Source organism: Pan paniscus, chromosome 22, assembly GCF_029289425.2.
Source record: "Pan paniscus chromosome 22, NHGRI_mPanPan1-v2.0_pri, whole genome shotgun sequence".
Classification (NCBI taxonomy): Eukaryota; Metazoa; Chordata; class Mammalia; order Primates; family Hominidae; genus Pan; species Pan paniscus.
This window is the reverse complement of record NC_073271.2, coordinates 32,189,414-32,209,234: the sequence shown is the minus strand read 5'-3', so window position 1 is coordinate 32,209,234 and position 19,821 is coordinate 32,189,414. Positions and strand designations below refer to the sequence as shown.

The window sequence follows — 19,821 nt, the reverse complement described above, 5'->3', positions numbered from 1 at the left end:
TTCCAAAACCCAGCATCCCTTTATAGCTAACTCTGGCAGGCCCCAGATCCTCCTGAGGGCAGCTGGCAGAGGGCCACAAGCTCTCTGAGAAATGTCCAGTCACCCACTAACTATTCAGCATCCAGGAACAGAGGAGCCATTCTCTGAAGGTTGCGGAGATTGTTGAATGAGGGACTGGAGGAGAGGGAAACTTCTAGTCTCTTCTCTTAAGCTTCTCCCTCTCCCACTGCCTGATAAATCCCTTCCTTGGTGGGAAACATGAGCTCTCACTTGCCCACCCTCCTCTGTGTGAAAGGGCAGGCAGCTGAGGTATGGTGGCAACTTTTGGGTGCCTGAGTGTCTGGAAGCCTGGTGCTGAATGCCAATGAGGCCTTTCCACGCTGGCTGGCAGTAGGATGGAGGCTTGGGTAGGCTGGTACTTGGCATTGCATAAAAAGAGCAACAGATAACACTGTCTTTGTTTGCCGGCCATGATGTCATCTCAACACAGAAAATGACCCAGACCAAGGATACACCCTGGGAACAACTCCAGTGTCCCCGTGTGATGTAGGAGAAGAGTAGGGGACTCTTGGGGGCATGAGCTGTACCACTAGGGGGCTGGCTGAGGCCAAGCCTAATGTGTGCCTTAGTAACTTAAGAAAGGATGGCCGTGGATCAAATCTGAGGCAGAGAATCTCACTCAAAGAAAGACAAAAACCTTAAAGCTACTACATATAAAAATAAGCTAATGAGCACTACTGAATTATGAGAGAATTCACCACTGCTAGACCCGTGGCATTTAGAAATGCTAAAGGGAGTTCTTCAATCTGAAAGAAAAAACATTAATGTGAAAAGAGAAAGCAATTGAAGGTATAAAACCCACAGGTACAATTAAGTACATGGACAAACCCAGAATATTTTAATGCTATAAGTATGGTGTGTGGTCCACTCATCACTCTCATATGAAACCCAAAAGACTATCAAAAAATAATAATAGCAATAGCAACTAGTTAAGAGGTGAAATAAAATATAGAGAGACAATTAAAAGTCAAAATGTGTGGGAGGGGATGGAGTTAAAGTGTGAACTTTTTTTTGTTTTTTGTTTCTTTGTGATCTAAGTTGTCATCTCTTTAAAATAACTTGTTCTATCTCTATGAATTTTTTTTTTTTTTTTTGAGACGGAGTCTTGCTCTGTCACCCAGGCTGGAGTGCAATGGCATTATCTCGCTCACTGCATCCTCTGCCTCCCAGGCTCAAGCAATTCTCCTGCCTCAGCCTCCCGAGCAGCTGGGATTACAGGCACCTGCCACCATGCCCGGCTAATTTTCATATTTTTAGTAGCGATGAGGTTTCACCATGTAGGCCAGGCTGGTCTTCGACTCCTGACCCCGTGATCCACCCACTTCAGCCTCCCAAAGTGCTGGGACTACAGGCAAGAGCCACCGCACCTGGCCTCTAAGATGTTTTTTGTAAGTTTCATGGTAACCACAACACAAAAACCTACAATAAATTCACCAGAAATAAACAGCAATGAATTAAAACATATTTCCAGAGGAAATACCTTAACCACAAAGGAAGACAGTGAGAAAAGAAGAGAGGAGTTACAAAACAACCAGAAAACAACCAACATAATGGCAGTAGCATGTTCTTACTTGTCAGTAATGAAACAACATAAATGGACTCAGTTCTCCAATTAAAAGGCATAGAGAGGCTGAATGGATAAAGAAACAAGACCCATATATGCTGCCAACAAGAAACCCACTTTACCTATAAAGACACACATGGACTGAAAGTGTAGGCATGGAAAAAGATATTCCATGCAATTGGAAACCAAAAAACAGCAGGAGTAGCTCCACTTATATCAGATAAAATAGACTACAAATCAAAGACTAAAATGAAACAAAGAAGGTCCCTATGTAATGATAAAAGGATCAATTTGGCAAGAAGATATGATATAACAATTATAAACATATATGCAACCAACACTGCAGCCCTCAAGTATATAAAGCAAACATGAATAGATTTAAAGGGAAAGACAGACTGAAATACAATAACAGTAGAAGACTTTTAATGTACAGATTATTCAGATAGAAAATCAAAAAAGAAACATCAGAGTTAAACTACACACTACATCTAATAGGCCTAACTCACAATAGGAGAACATTTCACCCAACTGTTGCAGAATACACATTTTCATCAGTACATAGAACATTCTCCAGAATAGACCATTTCTTAGGCCACAAAACAAGTCTGAACACATTCAAAAAAACAGAAATCATATCAAGTATCTTTTCTGACCAAGATGGAAGAAAACTAGACATCAATAACGAGGAACTTTGGAAATTACACAAACACATGGAAATTAATACAGGCTGGGCATGGTGGCTCATGCCTGTAATCCCAGCACTTTGGGAGGCCGAGGGGGACAGATTGTCTGAAGTCAGGAGTTCGAGACCAGCCTAGCCAACATGGTGAAACCCCATCTCTATTAAAAATACAAAAATTAGCTGGGCATGGCAGTGGACAAAGGCCCTGGCTACTGATTGTAGGATTAGGGATCCTGACGATGAAGAAGCAGGGAAGCCTGAAGAATCTTTGGCAGAGGCCAGCACAGCTGGGACGTGGATTTTAGCTCTAGGTTTTATCCCTAGTCTCTCGTTGGCCCTAGAGAACCTAATTTCTAGGGTTTAAAACTTGAGCCTGGTTGGCATGGAGACCTGGGCTGAGGGAACCCTTGGTGTCTCTGGTATGTGGTGAAGTAGCTGTTAGAGATGGGACCCATGAATGTCAGAATGGTTATCCTTGGATTCTAGTTGGTCTGTGCATTTTTTTTCGGGGGGCGGGGGGGACTATGGGTACATGCTACCATGTCTGGCTAGTTTTTTTTTTGTTTTTGTCTTTGTTTTTAGAGACGAGGTCTTGCTGTGTTGCCCAGGCTGGTCTTGAACTCCTGGGTTCATACAATCCTTCTGCCTTGGCCTCCCAACAGGGCTAGGATTATAGGTGTGAGCCTCACAACACCCAGCCTGGCCTGTGCATCTTGATAGAGCAGCAGCAAATCTGTGCACAGCAAGTTGGTAGTGAGATATCACCTGCTGGGACACTGAAGACTTCTTGCTCAAGCTGAAGCCAGCAGCTGATGAGCTCTGAGTGTGAGTGCTTGATGTTTCCCATCTGAACAGGGAGCAATCTGCCCTTGGCATGGAGTTTCTTGTGAGGGACAACTGCTTGGGAGACTGGGATCTCCCAAAAGCTGGTCTTGATGGCACTGATCTCAAGTGACCCTAAGTATTCAAATCACCTACACAAATTCTGCTATTGAGTAAGTTTGAAGCCCTTGCATACAACTGCTCCTGATTCTGAGGATACAATTACTCCGTCCCAGCTGCAATGCTATAACCATAGTGCGTTTTGGATTAAAATGGCAACAGGCTGGATCAAGACTTTTTGGGGGCCTAGAACTTTGTTCTGAAGCTTCAGTTCATATTGGCCAAAGAGGATTAGGAGTTCTATAATTTTCTTCGTCAGATTTTCCACACCTTGTCATGAGTGGGAGTCCCCACCATTAGGTGGCCTTCATAAGCTGGGTTCAGAAAATTGTTCTCCAAAATTAGCAACCTGAATCTTGTAGGATATACATTTTTGTAGGCTTGTGGACTGCCTCCTGGATTTGTGCCTTCTGTTTGAATCTTCAGATCTTCCCCCTGTACAGAATAGCATCCCCACACTTGGCTTCCTTCTCCATCTTGGAAACAGAGGTTAATGCATCCATTCCAAGAACTCAAGAATTCTCACTGCACTGTGAGAGTCCCAGAAGCTGTTTTTTCTTTTTCTTTTTTTTTTTTTTGAGACGGAGTCTTACTCTGTCACCCAGGTAGTGCATTGGTATGATTTCAGCTCACTGCAACCTCCCCTTCCCGGGTTCAAGTGATTCCCCTGCCTCAGCCTCCTGAGTAGCTGGGATTACAGGCATGCACCACTGTGCCTGGCTGATTTTATTTTATTTATTTATTTTTTGAGACGCAGTCTCACTCTATCACCCAGGCTAGAGTGCAGTGGTGTCATCCTGGCTCACTGCAACTTCCACCTCCCGGGTTCAAGCGATTCTCCTACCTCAGCCTCCCAAGTAGCTGGAATTATAGGCGTGAGCCACTGCACCCGGCCTAATTTTTGTATTTTTAGTAGAGACAGGGTTTCACCATGTTGGTCAGGATGGTCTCGAACTCCTGATCTCAAGTGACTCACCTGCCTCGGCCTCCCAGAGTACTGGGATTACAGGCATGAGCCACCATGCCCGCCTCTAGAGGCTGTCTTCTTTTGTGTCTTTCACAATTGTCCAAAGACCAGCCCTGCCAGGGGCCTGTTTGTGTTTCCAGGGGTTGCAGTCCTTTAAGGCCTCTAGCATGAAGTGGAGGCACAGGAGGGACGGCGGGGCTCTAGTTCTCCTGAGCTCAGACATGGGGTTGGGGTGAGGACCAGCACCAGCAGCACTAATGATGTGAGCAGCGATGACGCTTCCAGGCCCCACACCTGTGACCTTGCTACCTCTGGTGCTTCTCCCTGATGTGTTCTTCCTTGTACCCACCCCCACCAAGCCCTCACCTAGTGAGAAAGCAGGTGATATCACATGGCATAGAGAGATGGGAGTAGTGACTTGAAGAGCTACTCTTTGAAGTTATGTTTTTTGCAAACGTGTGTGTGTGTTTTTGTTTTTTTGTTTGTTTGTGTTTTGCAACACAGTTTCACTCTGTCGCCCAGGCTAGAGTGCAGCAGTGTGATCTCGGCTCACTGCAATCTCCGCCTCCCAGGTTCAAGCAATTCTCATGCCTCAGCCTCCCAAGTAGCTGGGATTACAGGTGTGCCACCAGGCTCCGCTAAGCTTTTGTATTTTTAGTAGAGACAAGATTTTGCCATGTTCGCCAGACTGGTCTTGAACTCCTGACCTCAGGTGATCTACCTGCCTCGGCCTCCCAAAGTGCTGGGATTACAGGCGTGAACCACGGTGCCTGGCCCCAGCAAATGTTATACTAACTTACTGTCATATCTCCAACTTAACATGGTTTTGCATGGATGATTTCAACATGGCCAATGTTTTCAACACTTTCTCTAGCACTACTTGGAGAAGCAACTTACTTCCTTCACTGGCACTGGCTTACTGCAGTTGTGCTTCCGAGTTTTGGGTTGCATGGCAGGATCTTGTTGGAGATTGGGGAAAGTAAGGGAATATGTAATTTGAACAAACAATATCCCTATTCTTATATTCTCTATCCCAGAATCACTGGCTATAAACAGTAGGAAAGAAAGAAAGTTCAAGGGTATAAAAGGACTTCTTTACTGCTTCCTGAATATTACAGAATGAGCTTTCAAAGACTCATGTAAGACCACCAGAAAAACCTGATTATTTAAAAAAAAAAAAAAAAAGCTAACTTTATTAGAAACTTACTAAGCAAGGGAGCCACTGGCTGAATAATTCCACCCAATAGACTCCCCCAGGGTCTTGAGCTACGAGGTTTTATGTTTGGATGGTTAGTCATAGGGTGATCTTAGAGCAGAAGTTTATAATTGAGGTTTACATTATGGTTGGTCAGAATTTGTAAACTAGGAGAGGTGCTAACGTTGTTTGTATTTGAACCGTTTATGAGCTTATCTTTCTAAAACATGACTCCACCGAACAAACTGACACTCAAGGTGTTTGAATTTGAACCAATCTATCTGGATTTTAAGTCTGTGGTCTCTATATAATTAATCTGCTTGACAAGTTATAATTTCTTCACTTTTCTATTTCTGAGACATAATTTTTGAATCATATTTCAACCACATCTATGGAAGAGAAAACAACTTTGACTTACAGCACTGGAATTCATGGTTGGAAGTCACTTCAGTTTCAGTAGATATTAGGTCTTCTTGTTTTTGTCAATAAGATCATTGATAAAATAGCAGCTGTGTGGCAACATTTATGATTCTGTAGAAGTACATGTTTGATCACTGCAACACTGAAGAACTGTTTGGAGTCTACTTCTCAGCCAGGAACCAAATTTGCACAATTTAAGCCAAGAAAGCAGATACTATCTGCTCTGTTTGAAGAGCCCAAAGAACTGGATGTGGGAATATCGACCAGATTACTGAATTTTCTTTTTTTTCTGTTTTTTTTTTTTTTTTTTTTTTTTGAGACAGAGTCTCAATCTGTTGCCCAGGCTGGAGTGCAATGGTGCGATCTAGGCTCACTGCAAACTTCACCTCCCAGGTTCAAGCGATTCTCCTGCCTCAGCCTCCCAAGGAGCTGGGGCTGCAGTCGTGCACTACACCATCTCTACTTAAAAACAATACAAAATTAGCCAGGTGTTATCTCCTAACTTTTGTATTTTTTTAGTAGAGATGGGGTTCCACTATATTGGACAGGCTGGTCTTGAACTCCTGACCTCAGGTGATTGCCCACCAGGGCCTCCCAAAGTGCTGGAATTACAGGCATGAGCCACCACACCCAGCCCAAATTGCTGAATTTTCTAATGCCTTTATTTCCCAGATCTCTATAATATTAAAGATCATAGAAAAGACTGTAGGATGGAAGTTTAACATTCTCTGAGAAGGTGCCTGTTCTGCCTTGAGAAGGCAGTAGTATGTCTAGAATGACTCTTTTTAACCCACTGTCAATCCAGTCCTGTGAATTTCTTAGGCAAGGAGACCTCTGGCTTTAATCACACTCCCTAGTTCTCTGTCAGTCTCTGAACCAAGACACGTAGGGTTTTTTTGAGCCACTTTTTGGGCCTTCTGTAAAGTGTGAAATAGGTATGCCTGAAGACAGAATAAAGCAGCACAGAATTGTTCCTCAAAGGTTAAGATTTAGGGTTTTAAATTGAAGCTCACATTTTCTTTTCTTTTCTTTTTTTTTTTTTTTTTTGAGACAGTGTCTTGCTCTGTTGCCTAGGCTGGAGTGCAGGGACATGATCAGAGCTCACTGCAGCCTTAAACTCCCAGGCTCAAGGGATCCTCCTGCCTCAGTCTCCCCAGCAGTTGGGACTACATGTATGTGCCACTATGGCCGGCTAATTTTTAAATTTTTTGTAGAGATGGGATCTCATTATATTGCCCAGGCTGGTCTTGAACTCCTGGCCTCAAGCAATCCTCCTGTCTTGGCCTCCCAGAGTGCAGGGAATATAGGCACGAGTCACCATGCCTGGATTCTTTATCTTGAATTAAGAGATTTGAAGACTTTTTTTTTTTTTTTTTTTTTAATGAGGGGAAATCAATGGGCCAAAGGGACCCAGAGAAATATCAGGAACTTTCCTGATAGTTGGCATCAGCTTATTGGGTTGGCACATCTCTGTCTGATTTGTGGGCAGTAGCCAATAAGCTTTTGTAGCATAAATCCACTATCAGTCACTGGAGGCCACCCAAAGTTCCATTGTTTGCCAAAATACCCCATGATGTTGTGTAATTGTCCTACAGCTTTGACACAAGTCAATACAAGTCTATTCCAGCACCAGACAGTGAAATGCAGACATCAGCACATAGTTCCATAGTCAAGGAGACTAAGCATAAGTAGAAACCTTCCTTAAAGCATCTGTGTAAAAGCAGAATCTTTTACTTGTACAGTTAGTCCCATATCAGTTGGTTGCTTACAAGCTCTATTAGTAAGTTTGGTTGAAGTGCTAATTTCTATGAAAGGATACCCAAGTGTCATTTTAACGGAGACAGAAAATTCCCACTTTTTTGCCTGACGTTATAAAGAGTACTTGGTTTTTGGCCATCTGGCTTGTTATAGTATTTGCCGTTTATACAACCAACTGATTCACTACAAGGGGTCAGTACTAATGGAAACTGGGAAATGCTCAAAGGGATGTTGTATCAGTCCATTCTCTCCCTGCTGTAAAGCAATTTCTGAGACTGGGTAACTTACAAATAAAAGAGGTTTAATTGGCTCACAGTTCCACAGGCTGTTCAGGAAGCATGGCTGGGGAGGCCTCAGGAAATTTACAATCGTGGTGGAAGGCAAAGGGCAAGCAGGTACAACTTACATGGCTAGAGTAGAAGGAAGAAAGAAAGGGAGGAGAGGCTGCACACTTTTAAACAGCCAGATCTCGTGAGAACTCTATCACGAGACGACACTGGGGGGATGGTGCTAACCCATTCATGAGAACCCGCCCCCATGATCCAATCACTCCCACGGGGACCCACCTCCAGCACTGGGAGGATTATTGACATGAGATTTGGGTGGGGACATAGATCCAAAACATATCAAATGTGGACATAATTCCAATGGTTGGTTAAATTATGTTTAAGCCATGGAGTCACGAGGGGTACAAAGGCAGTATTAGGAACAGGGGCCCACATGGGTGACATAGTTAGGAAATAACAAGTAGCTATTTGCAATCCAGAACCTTAAACCAGCAGAGAAAGGGAAAAAAAAGAAACAAAGGTAAATAAGGAACAAAGGTAACTAAAAACAAAGGTATGTAAGGAACAAAAACGTGAAGACACGTACAGCAGTCAGTTGTTCTAGGCATTTGAGATCTCGTTCTAATGTCTCGGGAGGTGAATCAGTTTTCTCAGAAATGTTGACTATTTTCAGTGAGCAGCAAAAACTGTGCAGCCGAGGGCCCTATGTTAAAGGAGGCTCCAGGGGTAAGGCGACAGAGGGCTTCAGGCACGCGGCTGCTGCCGCCACTGCTGCTCTGAGACGAGGTGGATGAGTCTTTGCTGCCGGATCAAGAAAAAGGTTGTCATAGCTTTTTGCTTCTAGGCTCCAGAGAACTGGGTAAAAATTGGAAGCCTTTCTGTATGAGTGAGCAGAGAGGTTCATAGTTAGCTAAGGCCAGAGTGGGAAGTTGTTGGAGGGTTAATTTCAGTCACAGGATATCCGCTTATGTTCGGGTTTCTGTTTCACTTTCCTAGGGCTGCCGTAACACATGATCCGGGCGGGCGTGGTGGCTCATGCCTGTAATCCCAGCAGTCTGGGAGGCCAAGGCGGGTGGATCACTTGAGGTCTGGAGTATGAGACCAGCCTGGCCAACATGGTGAAACCCCGTCTTTACAAAAATACAAAACTTAGCAGGGTGTGGTGGTATGTGCCCGTAATCCCAGCTGCTCCTGAGCTTGAACCCTGGAGGCAGAGGTTTCAGTGAGCCGAGATCGCATCACTGCACTCCAGCCTGGGCAACAGAGCGAGACTTCGTCTCAAAAAACAAAACAAAACAAAACAGATAACCCCAAACTTGGTGACTTACAACGGAGATTTACTCTCATAGTTCTGGAGGCCAGAAGTCTGAAATCAAGCTGTCAGTATAGCTGCATTCCTTCCAAAGTCTCTAGAGAGAAATCTTTCCTTGACTCTTCCAGCTTTTGTGGGCTGCGGGCTTTCCTTGGCTTGGGGCTACGGCCACATCCCTCTAATCAACCTGTCTTCATATGCCTGCCTTGTCTCTCTCTGTTTTGTAAAAAGACACTCGTCATTGATTTAGGGCCCACCCAGATAATCCAGGATGAGCTCAGCTTGAAATCCTTAATTACATTTGCAAAAATCGTTCTTCCAAAGAAAATATTCATAGATTCTGACACATGGACATATCTTCTTGGCAGCCAGCCTTCAATCTATTACTGTTCCCAAAAATGGGAATTCTGGCATAGATGACTTAAAGTTATAGAATTGTGGTGATTACAGAAAAGTTAGGGGCTGACTTTCTGCAATAGTGTCAGGACTGGGCAGTTCTGAATGGCAAATCCTTGTGAGGGATGGACTTCCTGGGATAGTCCATATCCTAAGAAATGTACCTTGTTCTGCCAAAATTATACTTCACAGGGTATAGACACCTTCTCACCTATAATGGCATTATGGAGATCCGAGTAAGTAGCCCAGCTAATGGAAGGCATGGATTCTGACCCCGTGTCATGAACAACGACTCTTGTACCTCCTTGTGCCTCCGTGTGCCCCACCAGATGCTACTTTGTTTGCAGCCAACATGCCCAGTCCTGTTTATCTGAGACTAACACCTCGTACACATTTTAAGTGGTATTGGGACCTGTGTGTACAGAGACGTCAATTCTTGGAATTGTTGCAGCCGGAAGGTGCCTCGTGGCTGCGGGCCAGCATGGCTGCTCTGGGCTGTAAAGCAGAGCTAAGTTCTGCGTTCCAGTGCTGCAACTCGAGGGGCTGAATGTTCCAGAAAGTTTCCTAATGCCCCCACTCCTGGGTCTACCCTTTCCATGAGCTGTGTATTGGGTCATGCCAAGACACATCCCTCTTTTGATCCTAATAGAGCCAAGCAATGGTTTGCAGGGCTAAGAGGTCGGGCTCTCTGAAAGCAAAACTGGATGGTGATGGGTCAGTAGGGGGCCTGAGACAGGTGACAGTTGAATTAAAACTATTTTGGGAGAATCCCAAAGGGAGGAAAACATGTGCCAAGTAATTTTCTTGGTTGTGCACCCATCACCCATTGCAAAATGCAGATGTTTGCTTTATCTTAAGATGCAATGAAATTATTTACACACTAAGTGCTTCTCAGGACATACATCCCCTTTCTTGCTTAAGAGAAACTGAAACTTAATTAGAGAAAAAAGATGTCCTGTAATTAGACTTCCAGGCATGGGCAGGCAATCTCTGTGTGGTTCCTAGTATGCCCTCAAATGAGAGAGAATGTTTATGAAGCTCCTACTATGCCGTAAGCCATTTATTAGAATGTTTTATCTAATTGTTACATAACCCCTGTTTGCTAAAAGTGTCTGCATTTTTGTTTTATCCAAAGTCACAGTTAATATGTAAAATATATGGCATCTCCCCATGAAATGTGTACCCACAAAACAAAGGAATTGTCAAAGGTGTGTCAAGGTATGGACGGGCAATTGGATTCCTTCATTCGTCTTCTTCACTGTAACCCACGTGTTTGATCTGAGTGTGTTTGATTAGTGACTCTGAGATTAGCAGAGAGCCACCATCTCATCATGACTCTGCTTTACTCAAGCAGATCTGGCCGAACTGCCTGTGCCCTGCCACCGAGTCCACTTTCTCTATCAAAGTCAAGTTAATAGCTGGGCACCTGCTGGGTGTGGTTCCCTTTATGCCCCATCTTTCTTTCTTTCCAAAGAGTATTTGAAACTTCATTTTACAGACATAGAGCTATTAAGGTTTTCCATTTCTTCTTCAGTGAGCTTAGTGTTTTTCTAAATATTAATAAATGTATACATTTTATGTAAGTTGTTAATTCCAATGATTTGAGGTTGTTAGTAAAATGCTCTTATCTTTTTTTTTTTTAGACAGAGTCTTACTCTGTTGCCCAGGCTGGAGTGCAGTGGCATGATCTCGGTTCACTGCAATCTCCACCTGGGTTCAAGCGATTCTCCTGCCTCAGCCTCCAGAGTAGCTGGGATTACAGGTGTCTGCCACCATGTCTGGCTAGTTTTTGTATTTCTAGTAGAGATGGGGTTTCACCCTGTTGGCCAGCTGGGCTTGAACTCCTGACCTCAGGTGATCCACCTGCCTCAGCTTCCCAAAGAGCTGGGATTTTAGGTGTGAGCCACTGTGCCCAACCCCTTATTATCTTCTTATTAATCATAATGATGCTACTTCTCATTCCTGACATTGGTAATCTGTGTCTTTCATTTTTTTTTTTTCTTTTTCTGATCTCTCTGGCTAGAGGTTTAGCACTTTTTGTTTTGTTTTATTTTTCCTCAAGGAACCGGCTTTTGGCTTCATTGATTTTTTTTTTTACCTTTATTGCTCTCTTCTGATTATACTAATTTTTGTTCTGATCTTTATTTCCTTTCATCTGCTCATTTGGGGTTTCATTTGCTCTTATTCTAGTTTCTTACCATGGAAGCTGAGGTCATTGTTTGAGACAGTTCTTTTCTAGTGTAGGCATTACGTAGTATACATTTCCCTCGAAGTACCGCTTTAGTGCCATCCCACAAACATTGATATGTTGTGTTTTCAGTTTCATTCAGTTCAAAATACTTTTGAATTTAACTTTCAATATCTTTAAAAAAATTTTTTGTTGTTGTTTTCTTAACTTTTGATATCTTTTTGACTAAGGGTGTTTGAAAGTGTATTTTGTTGGTTTCCAACTATTTGGGGATTTTCTAGCCATCTTACTATTGATTTCTAACTTAATTCCAGTGTGGTCGGAGAACATACTTTGTGTGACTCAACTCCTTAGTTTTAAAAGCTGGGAGAGATATTAAAGCATGTTTTTATGCAATGGTAATCTCAGAGAGGTGAATTTGGTGAAGGAAAGAAAGGGAATAATTACAAGAACAAAATGTTTGGGAGGGCAATAATGGATGAACCAGGACTCCGGTGGGGGTGCTGCCTGGGAAGCAGTGTGCCTCTTCTTGTAACGGAAAGGGGGGCAGGGTGTGCTGTCTGGTTGCAGGTATGTTGAACGACTCTCCTCAGGGGCATCTATTTCTTTTTTAGGGAACAGATTTGAGGACATCCTCCAGCACGATCAGTCTGGGAGATATGCGGAAAGAATAATCATCTTACAGAGTAGGAGAGTGAATTTACTAGGGGAAAAGACAACACTGGCTAGGAGAATTGCTTGTCTGTTTGGGATTGGGGTGGCAACATAAAAGAGTACAGTCAGCCTCTTGTTTCCTTTCTCCCCAGCATCATCATCTGTTAAGAGCTGCTAGAGCAGGCTGGCATGGTTATTAAGCATGGGGATGGGTGTTTTGCCAGACTCACACAACAGAGTGAAGGGTGTTTGCAAGGCAAGACTCGTAGCATCGAACTATGGCCCTGTTCATTCTTTGAGATACTTTGCATCTCTTTCTAAATTGTAGGTAGCAGAGGTGCAAGTGCTGTCCTGTCTAGTGGTGACTGAATTGACCTCCTCCTCCCTGTAAAAACACCAGTTTTGTCGTCGTTTGCAATTCAGCTCAACATTTGTTGATTCCATATAATCTGTGCCCTTTTAGCTTTTCCTTTGAACCAGTTATAACATTTCCCTGGTTCCCTTATGAGTAAAATACATTTTTTGAATATTATTTTTACATCTGTATGACAGTCATGATTTTACCTTTTTCTGAAAATTGTATTTTAGCACCATGTACCTATCACCTGGTATAAGAAACAAATCCTTAGCAATAAAGACGGAACCACGTATGTCCTTCTCCCCTCACCCCCAGAGGTAAGCAGGTACTTGAATTTGGAACAATGCTTTCTCTAAATCTCTTAAAGTTAGGTGTTATTTTTAAGGTATTAAGGGAAAAATATCTTTGCAATACAGGTACAGATTTCTAAACTAGCACTTGAGAATACCAGTTTTGCTGCAGACGTGGTTGTTTTCTGGTGTCTGTGTACAAAAACTAGGAAGAAATGAACAGCCCTACTGAAAGGTGAAACTTGTTAAAGTAAACCTCACTTTTAACCTAAGGGACTAGGCTGGGTGCAGTGGCTCATGTCTGTAATCCCAGTACTTTGGGAGGCCGAGGCGGGTGGATCACTTGAGGCCAGAAGTTCGAGATCAGCTTGGCCAACATGGCGAAACCCTGTCTCTACTAAAAATACAAAAGTTAGCCAGGCGTGGTGGCGGGCGCCTGTAATCCCAGCTACTCAGGAAGCTGAGGCAGGAGAATCACTTGAACCCAGGAGGCAGAGGTTGCACTGAACCGAGATTGAGACTCTGTCTCAATAAATAAACAAACAAACAAACAAACAAATAAGGGACTCTTCCGAAGCAGTTTGGAGAATTAAAAAATAAATAGATAAAAATAAAATAAGGGGCCTCTCCTTTTCACGGGTGATCACTTTTTGTTTCTGTAAGCCTTAATTCTCACTGGTGAAGTGTGAGAGATCACAACACTGTGATTCTGTGGAAGAAACAGAATGGCATGGGCATTTACTGGGTGTTAGACAGTAAACACACACTTCTCATTACCAGCAGGGACAGCGTCAGGCCCATTTACAGGAACTAATGACAGCAGGGGCTGTTCTCAACACTATTTTTTTTTTTTTTTTGAGATGAAGTCTCACTCTGTCACCCAGGCTGGAGTGCAGTAGTGCAATCTTGGCTCACTGCAACCTCCACCCCCTGGGTTCAAGCGATTCTCCTGCCTCAGCCTCCTGAGTAGCTGGGATTACAGGCACCCACCATCACACCCAGCTAATTTGTTCTCAACACTTTATCTCAATACATATAATCCTATGACTGTCATCCCAATTTGACAGTTGAGGAAACAGACAAAGCCAGATACAGTATTCTGCCTGAGGTCAGGAATTCAGTGGGCAGAGCTAGAAGTTTCCACTGCCAACCCCCAGGTTTTGAAAGCTTTCAACAAACAGAAAATTTTTTTTTGCCTTACCTGTTCATCAGTCTTTGTATACTTTGCTGAAACACATGTTGTACACCTGGGGCATATGTTGCACACCTCATGACACTTCATCCCTACATAAATAACACATTCCTATGGAGATCTGATAGGTCCCTCATCAGCTCGGTGTTTCACACAAGTGCACACTCACGTTTCACACATAGCAACTGGTTGTTTTTCCCCAATGACTTTGGCTTTTTAGAGAGACCAGGTCAGCTGCCTTTGCCTTTGTGGTACTGTTCGTTTTCCTAGAGGCTGGGAAGGGCCAGAGCCAGCTATGCTCACAGGCTTACATGCTGTCAGCTTTTGTCACATAATGTGGATTTGGGGAGTTCCAATGCATTGTTTGACCTACAACATTGAAAATATTGACTAACTGGCTCTTTCTTTACTTTCTGGGTTTGCTCACCCCCAAGCTGTACTGTCCCTTCCCTTGACCTTTTAGGTTGATTGTACTTGAGACAAAGCTTATTTAGCATCTAAACAATCTGTACAAATGGACACTTATAAAGAACCATTTATTCATCTGTTGATTTTCATTCATTATTTTCATCAATTACAATTTTTCCTCTCCTGCATCAGAGGAAATCACAAAAGACCTGACAGATTTAGGTAGTCAACTGAGTGCGTAGGTTGCTCAATTAGTAGTACATTAGTGAGTGCTAATTGATAAGAGATCATTTTTTTTTCTTATATAAGGATATTTATGACATTGTAAATGCCCTTTGGACCAACTCAGGACAGGGTACAAAATAGGGCCCATGGATGGAGCTGTGAGCCCAGCTCACCACTGTTCAACTCTCTTCTCTGAAACAAATTGTCCATGGGGACCCTCAGCATCTGGGGGCAAAAGGGCCAAGTACACAGGGGTCTCTGCACCTTCTTCTGGGCTCTTGGTGGCCTTGGGTCCCGCCATGTCGGTTCTCACCCACCCTGGGCAGCAGGCATTCAGGAGGATCTTGTCCCCTTTCCTCTGCTCACTCAGTTTCCTGGCGTGGATCCTGGACAGAACGGTGACACCAATCTTCGTCACCCCGTATGCGCTGCTGGGCCAGCCCTCCTTCTGGTGCACTCCCTTCTTTGTATCCTCCACAAACTTGTTCATGAGCCCCACCAGCTCCTCCTCAGTGATGGTTTCACTGCGGAACTTCTGCTGCAGCTCTGGGCTGCAGCTTTTAAGGGCTCTGACGCTCATGATGCTAGATACGTTCACCACTCTCCCTAAGATACACCACAAAGCATTATGTAGAAAGGTGTGCAACAATCCCGTAGAGAGGTGAATGCCAAATTTGCAGGGATTTTGGAGCAGAAAATTTTCATATGAGAGACAGTTACTGGTATGAGTTCTAAGAGGAATACGCATAGAAAGTGTGGTGGTAGTTGCATGAAGAAGTTCATTCCTGCCTTCGAGTTTTGGCTGAGTAGAGTCAGGTGAGATTTGGAAGAGCTGCCCTTTGAGGTCCTGGTGAACCAGAGCCTTAGAAGTAGCACAACTTAACAGGACGACAGGACAGGGAAACAGGATAAAAGCTGAGAGTAAGCTGGACATGCAAGTACCCAACTCGAAGCCACACATTTAAATTTTTCTAAAAGTGGCTGCTTAATTGCTGTGTTATTTAATGGGTGGGTTCATCTCCTGTCCCATTAGGGTAACTATCACAGCAGTTTACAACCAAAGACATGTGATAGTCATGTCCAGCACCTTCAGCACATTGAAGGGGAGTTAAAATGGGCCCAGAGTTAAGCAGCGGCAGATTATGGACATCTCTGTGAACATGCTAAGGGCTTGGACTTTCCTCCTGAAGGATTTTGGGAGAGGCATGACCATGCAGACAGTACGCAGGATGCTGGGAAAGGAAAAGACTCAAGACCAGAGGTGCCTTGTGAGGGTTTGCAATTGTCCAGAGGGACAGGTGAGGGCCTGCTGTAGAGCTGGGATGAGACGGATTCAGGAGGAACTCAGTGGGCACAACTCCTAGGACCTAGTAAATGATTATGAGGGGTGAGGCATGGTGACCGGCAGGATCCTGGTGGGTGGGTGGTGGGGTCTGTGTCCCAGACGACTTAGGGAAAAGGATAGGGATCCTCTGGAAATATCTTAGATAGTGGGGAAAGGCATCAGGAAGAGATGGAAAGGCAGCAAGACAACCATGTGGTTGGGAGCTTAAGGAGTGTTTCAGACAGGTGACAGGTATTAGAAGGGCCTAATGAACTGGTGGTAGTAAAGCCTCCACTAGCCTGAATAAGATCTCTCTGAAAGAGCAGAGAAAGGGTACAGGATGGACTCCCACGCGGAGGGGAATGGAGCAAATAAAGAGCATCTCTCAGGAGACGTTTGAGCTAAGACCTGAAGGATGAGAGAGTCAGCCAGGTGTGCAAAGACCAGTGGGACAAGGAGGACAAATGGCCATGGGAGTGGGAGAAGTGAGGACAAAGTCCTGAGGCAAAATGGCACATATCAGCTGGCAGGAGACAAAGCACAGAGGTCAGTGCACGTGCAGCATGGAGAGGAAGCAAGAGCCTGCAGGAGAGATCCCAGGCAAGCAGGGGCCAAATCAAGCCCCAAAGAGAAGATGCGCTGTTTCCCATCAGACTCACCTTGGGGTTTTATTAGAGGGAGTAATTCTGTGCACACATCCCGGGTACCAAAGAAGTTTGTTTTCATCGTCACTTCAGCTTGAATATGAAAGGGTGTGGGATCAGCAACTTTTAGGAGAGAAAGAGAACATAGTTAATACATTGTACCCATGGGGTAAAATTCTATACAATGATACTAAAAAAAAAAAAAACAAAAAAACAAAACTTAGTGCCTTCTGCCTAAAGTCTGTTATCTGGTTACAGTATTGTGCCAATGTCAATCTCCTGGTTTGATCACGTTCTAGTATTTTTGTAAGATGGCACCATTGGGGGAAGGAGGATGAAGGGTGCACATACTGGATCTTGGCATAACCATTTTTTCTTTTTGCAATTTGTCGTTTATTTTAAAATCAGTTCAAAATTCATCCAGTTGCCTTAAAGCTCAATTCAGAAAAACTGCAGAAAACCTGAAAAAGATCCCCAAGAGTCCCAGCCAGGGAAACACGAAGTTCCCTTTGGCTGGAAAACTCTCACTTTCTCCAAGGTTTCTGCACTCCCTGCATCTCCTAGCTCCTCCCTCTCCTCCCTAGGGAGGCGTTATGGACCCCGCAGACACCAGGAGCCCCAGTGCATCGGTTCTTCTTCGGGGAGGCCACGTCCCCTTCCCATACCCTTGAAGGCGATGCCCGCGTTGTTGACCAGCACGTCCAGGCCCCCGTACTCCTTGCGCAGGAAGTCGCGCAGGGCGCGGATGCTCTGCAGATCGTCGATGTCCAGCTGGTGGAAGCGCGGGCTCAGGCCCTCCGCCTGCAGTTGCTGTACGGCTGCCTGGCCCCGCGTCACGTCCCGCGCCGTGAGCACCACGTCCCCCGAGAACAGCCGGCACAGGTCGCGCACGATGGCCAAGCCGATGCCCTTGTTGCCGCCAGTCACCAGCGCTACATGGATGCCGGACGACATGGCTGAACGGGGCGCGCGGGACACCTGCGTGGAGAACAGACCTGGCTCAGGCCCTGGGGCCCCGCAGCGTGTTCCAGAGACTGCTCGAGTCTGGCGGTCGTGGGCGCGCACCCGTAGGTTACACGCCCGGCCGCTGAGCGCGCAGGCGCAGGCCCCGCCCTAGCGGGGCGGGGCTGAACCACCCCTACCCCTCCCCACCGGAACCTCGCCGGGGTGCGGAGCGGGCGGAGAGCCAGCTAGCCTGACTTTGCAGAACCCGCAGGCCGAAGACCGAGGCTGGTCTCTAGCTACTGGCTGTTGGCTGCCCACGTGGCAGTGAAGAACCATTCCTAGTGGCCATGTGCCTAGATCTGAACTCACTGCTTGTCCTTGGTTCTCTGAGGGGTTTTCTTCCTATTCTCCCAGCTGTTCAATCATTCCTAGTTGTGTTTGAAGAAATAGTACATTTGCATGGTTTTTTTTTCTTTTTTTCCTGGTGTTCTAAAAAAAAAAAAAATACTGCAGGAACTGCAGTCTTTGGAGCTAGAGTTGCAGAAGAAACTGGAAGGAAATAACAGGGCATCACGTTTTTGTTGATTTTCCCCCTAAGTATATGAAAACAGCTACTGACTTAGCCAGATTTTCCAATAATGGTGGGAAACATTCACTAAATCTTTATAAGGTTACTTCTCTGGGCATTTGCAGGGCCATCAGTTTACCTGTGCATAGGTGTAGGAGGTTTCACAGCCCTATTTTACATGGACAATAACACTCTAGGATGTACCTTTTAATCCCCATCTTAAAATGAAGAAACAGGGATCCATCCTCAGAATTTATAACTTAGTTCAGTGGTGGGAAATTGTTAGAGAAATGCTAGGAGTTTGCTCTAGGTCTGGTGGTTCACAGCACAGAAAGCCAGTCACTGAGACCCCATTATTGTCAGGGAAGAAGGCATTATTTGGGTGCTACAGCCTAGGGGGGAGAGATCAGTCTCAAATCCATCTTCTCAACTGATTAAAATTAGGATATAGCAGGGAAGAAATGTAACTGCATGTGGGAAAATAGCAGGAGTTAGGGAGAGATGAAGAGGAGTGGGTCAACAGGCATCAGGCAATTGTTGCAGGTGTGGGGTCTGGTGTCTGATTTTCCAGATGTGGTGATCTGATAAGTTTCAGTTCCTTGGTGCTATCTGGGAGGACTGATGGCTAGTTCCCTGAGAAAGGAACTCAGATAAGACAAATGTAAATTTCTCAAGTTTTTAGACTGGGAGGGTCAATTTGTTTATTCAAAGGAGACCAGGCCGGGCGCAGTGGCTCACGCCTGTAATCTCAGCACTTTGGGAGGCTGAGGTGGGTGGATCATGAGGTCAGGAGTTCAAGACCAGCCTGGCCAAGATGGTGAAACCCCGTCTCTACTAAAAAAAAAAAAAAAAAAAATACAAAAATTAGCTGGGTGTGGTGGCAGGTGCCTGTAATCCCAGCTACTTGGGAGGCTGAAGCAGAGAACTGCTTGCTTGAACCCCAGAGGCGGAGGTTGCAGTGAGCTGAGATCATGCCACTGCACTCCAGCCTGGGCAACAGAGTGATTCCCTCTCAAAAAAAAAAAAAAAAGGAAAAAAAAAGAGACCATAAACATCCGTCCTATGGGACAATTGCGTGGTTTCAAAGTGAGTGTTCCTCCTTCCTACTTACAAGGGAATTGGGAATAAGGTCAAGTTTCATTTCTGTGCTGTCCCATAGGTTGCCACTATCACAGGTGGCCATTTAAACATAAATTCAAATTAAGCAAAATTTGTAATTCAGTTTTTTAGTTGCACTAGCCACATCTCCAGTGCTCAATATGTGCATGTGTCAGTGGTCACTGTATTGGGCAGTACAGATTTAGGATATTTCCATCCTTGCAGAAAGGTCTGTTGAACACCACTGCTTTAAATAGATTGCAATTACATTGCAATTTCAAGGTAGGTTTCCAATCAGTTGCTTTAAAACAAGTTAATAATCAAGGAAAGACCCTTGTTTTTTT

The 19,821-nt window shown here is 44.6% G+C and overlaps 1 protein-coding gene across 2 annotated transcripts; it reads right to left on the bottom strand.

Annotated features, from left to right (window-relative positions):
- Nucleotides 1–14,784: 14,784 nt before the first annotated feature.
- On the bottom strand, nt 14,785–18,100 carry CBR1 (carbonyl reductase 1). Of its 2 annotated transcripts, none has more exons than XM_003823961.6 (3): nt 17,532–18,100; nt 16,882–16,989; nt 14,785–15,504 (listed from the first exon to the last, which is right to left on the bottom strand). In XM_003823961.6, exons 1-3 carry the CDS (start codon nt 17,818–17,820, stop codon nt 15,068–15,070), a joined length of 834 nt encoding a protein of 277 aa, XP_003824009.1. In that variant the 5' UTR covers nt 17,821–18,100; the 3' UTR covers nt 14,785–15,067. The 2 variants fall into 2 exon arrangements, with proteins under 2 accessions (XP_003824009.1, XP_063457441.1); XM_063601371.1 differs by having other exon boundaries at nt 14,785–15,776; nt 17,532–17,987.
- Nucleotides 18,101–19,821: the final 1,721 nt, after the last annotated feature.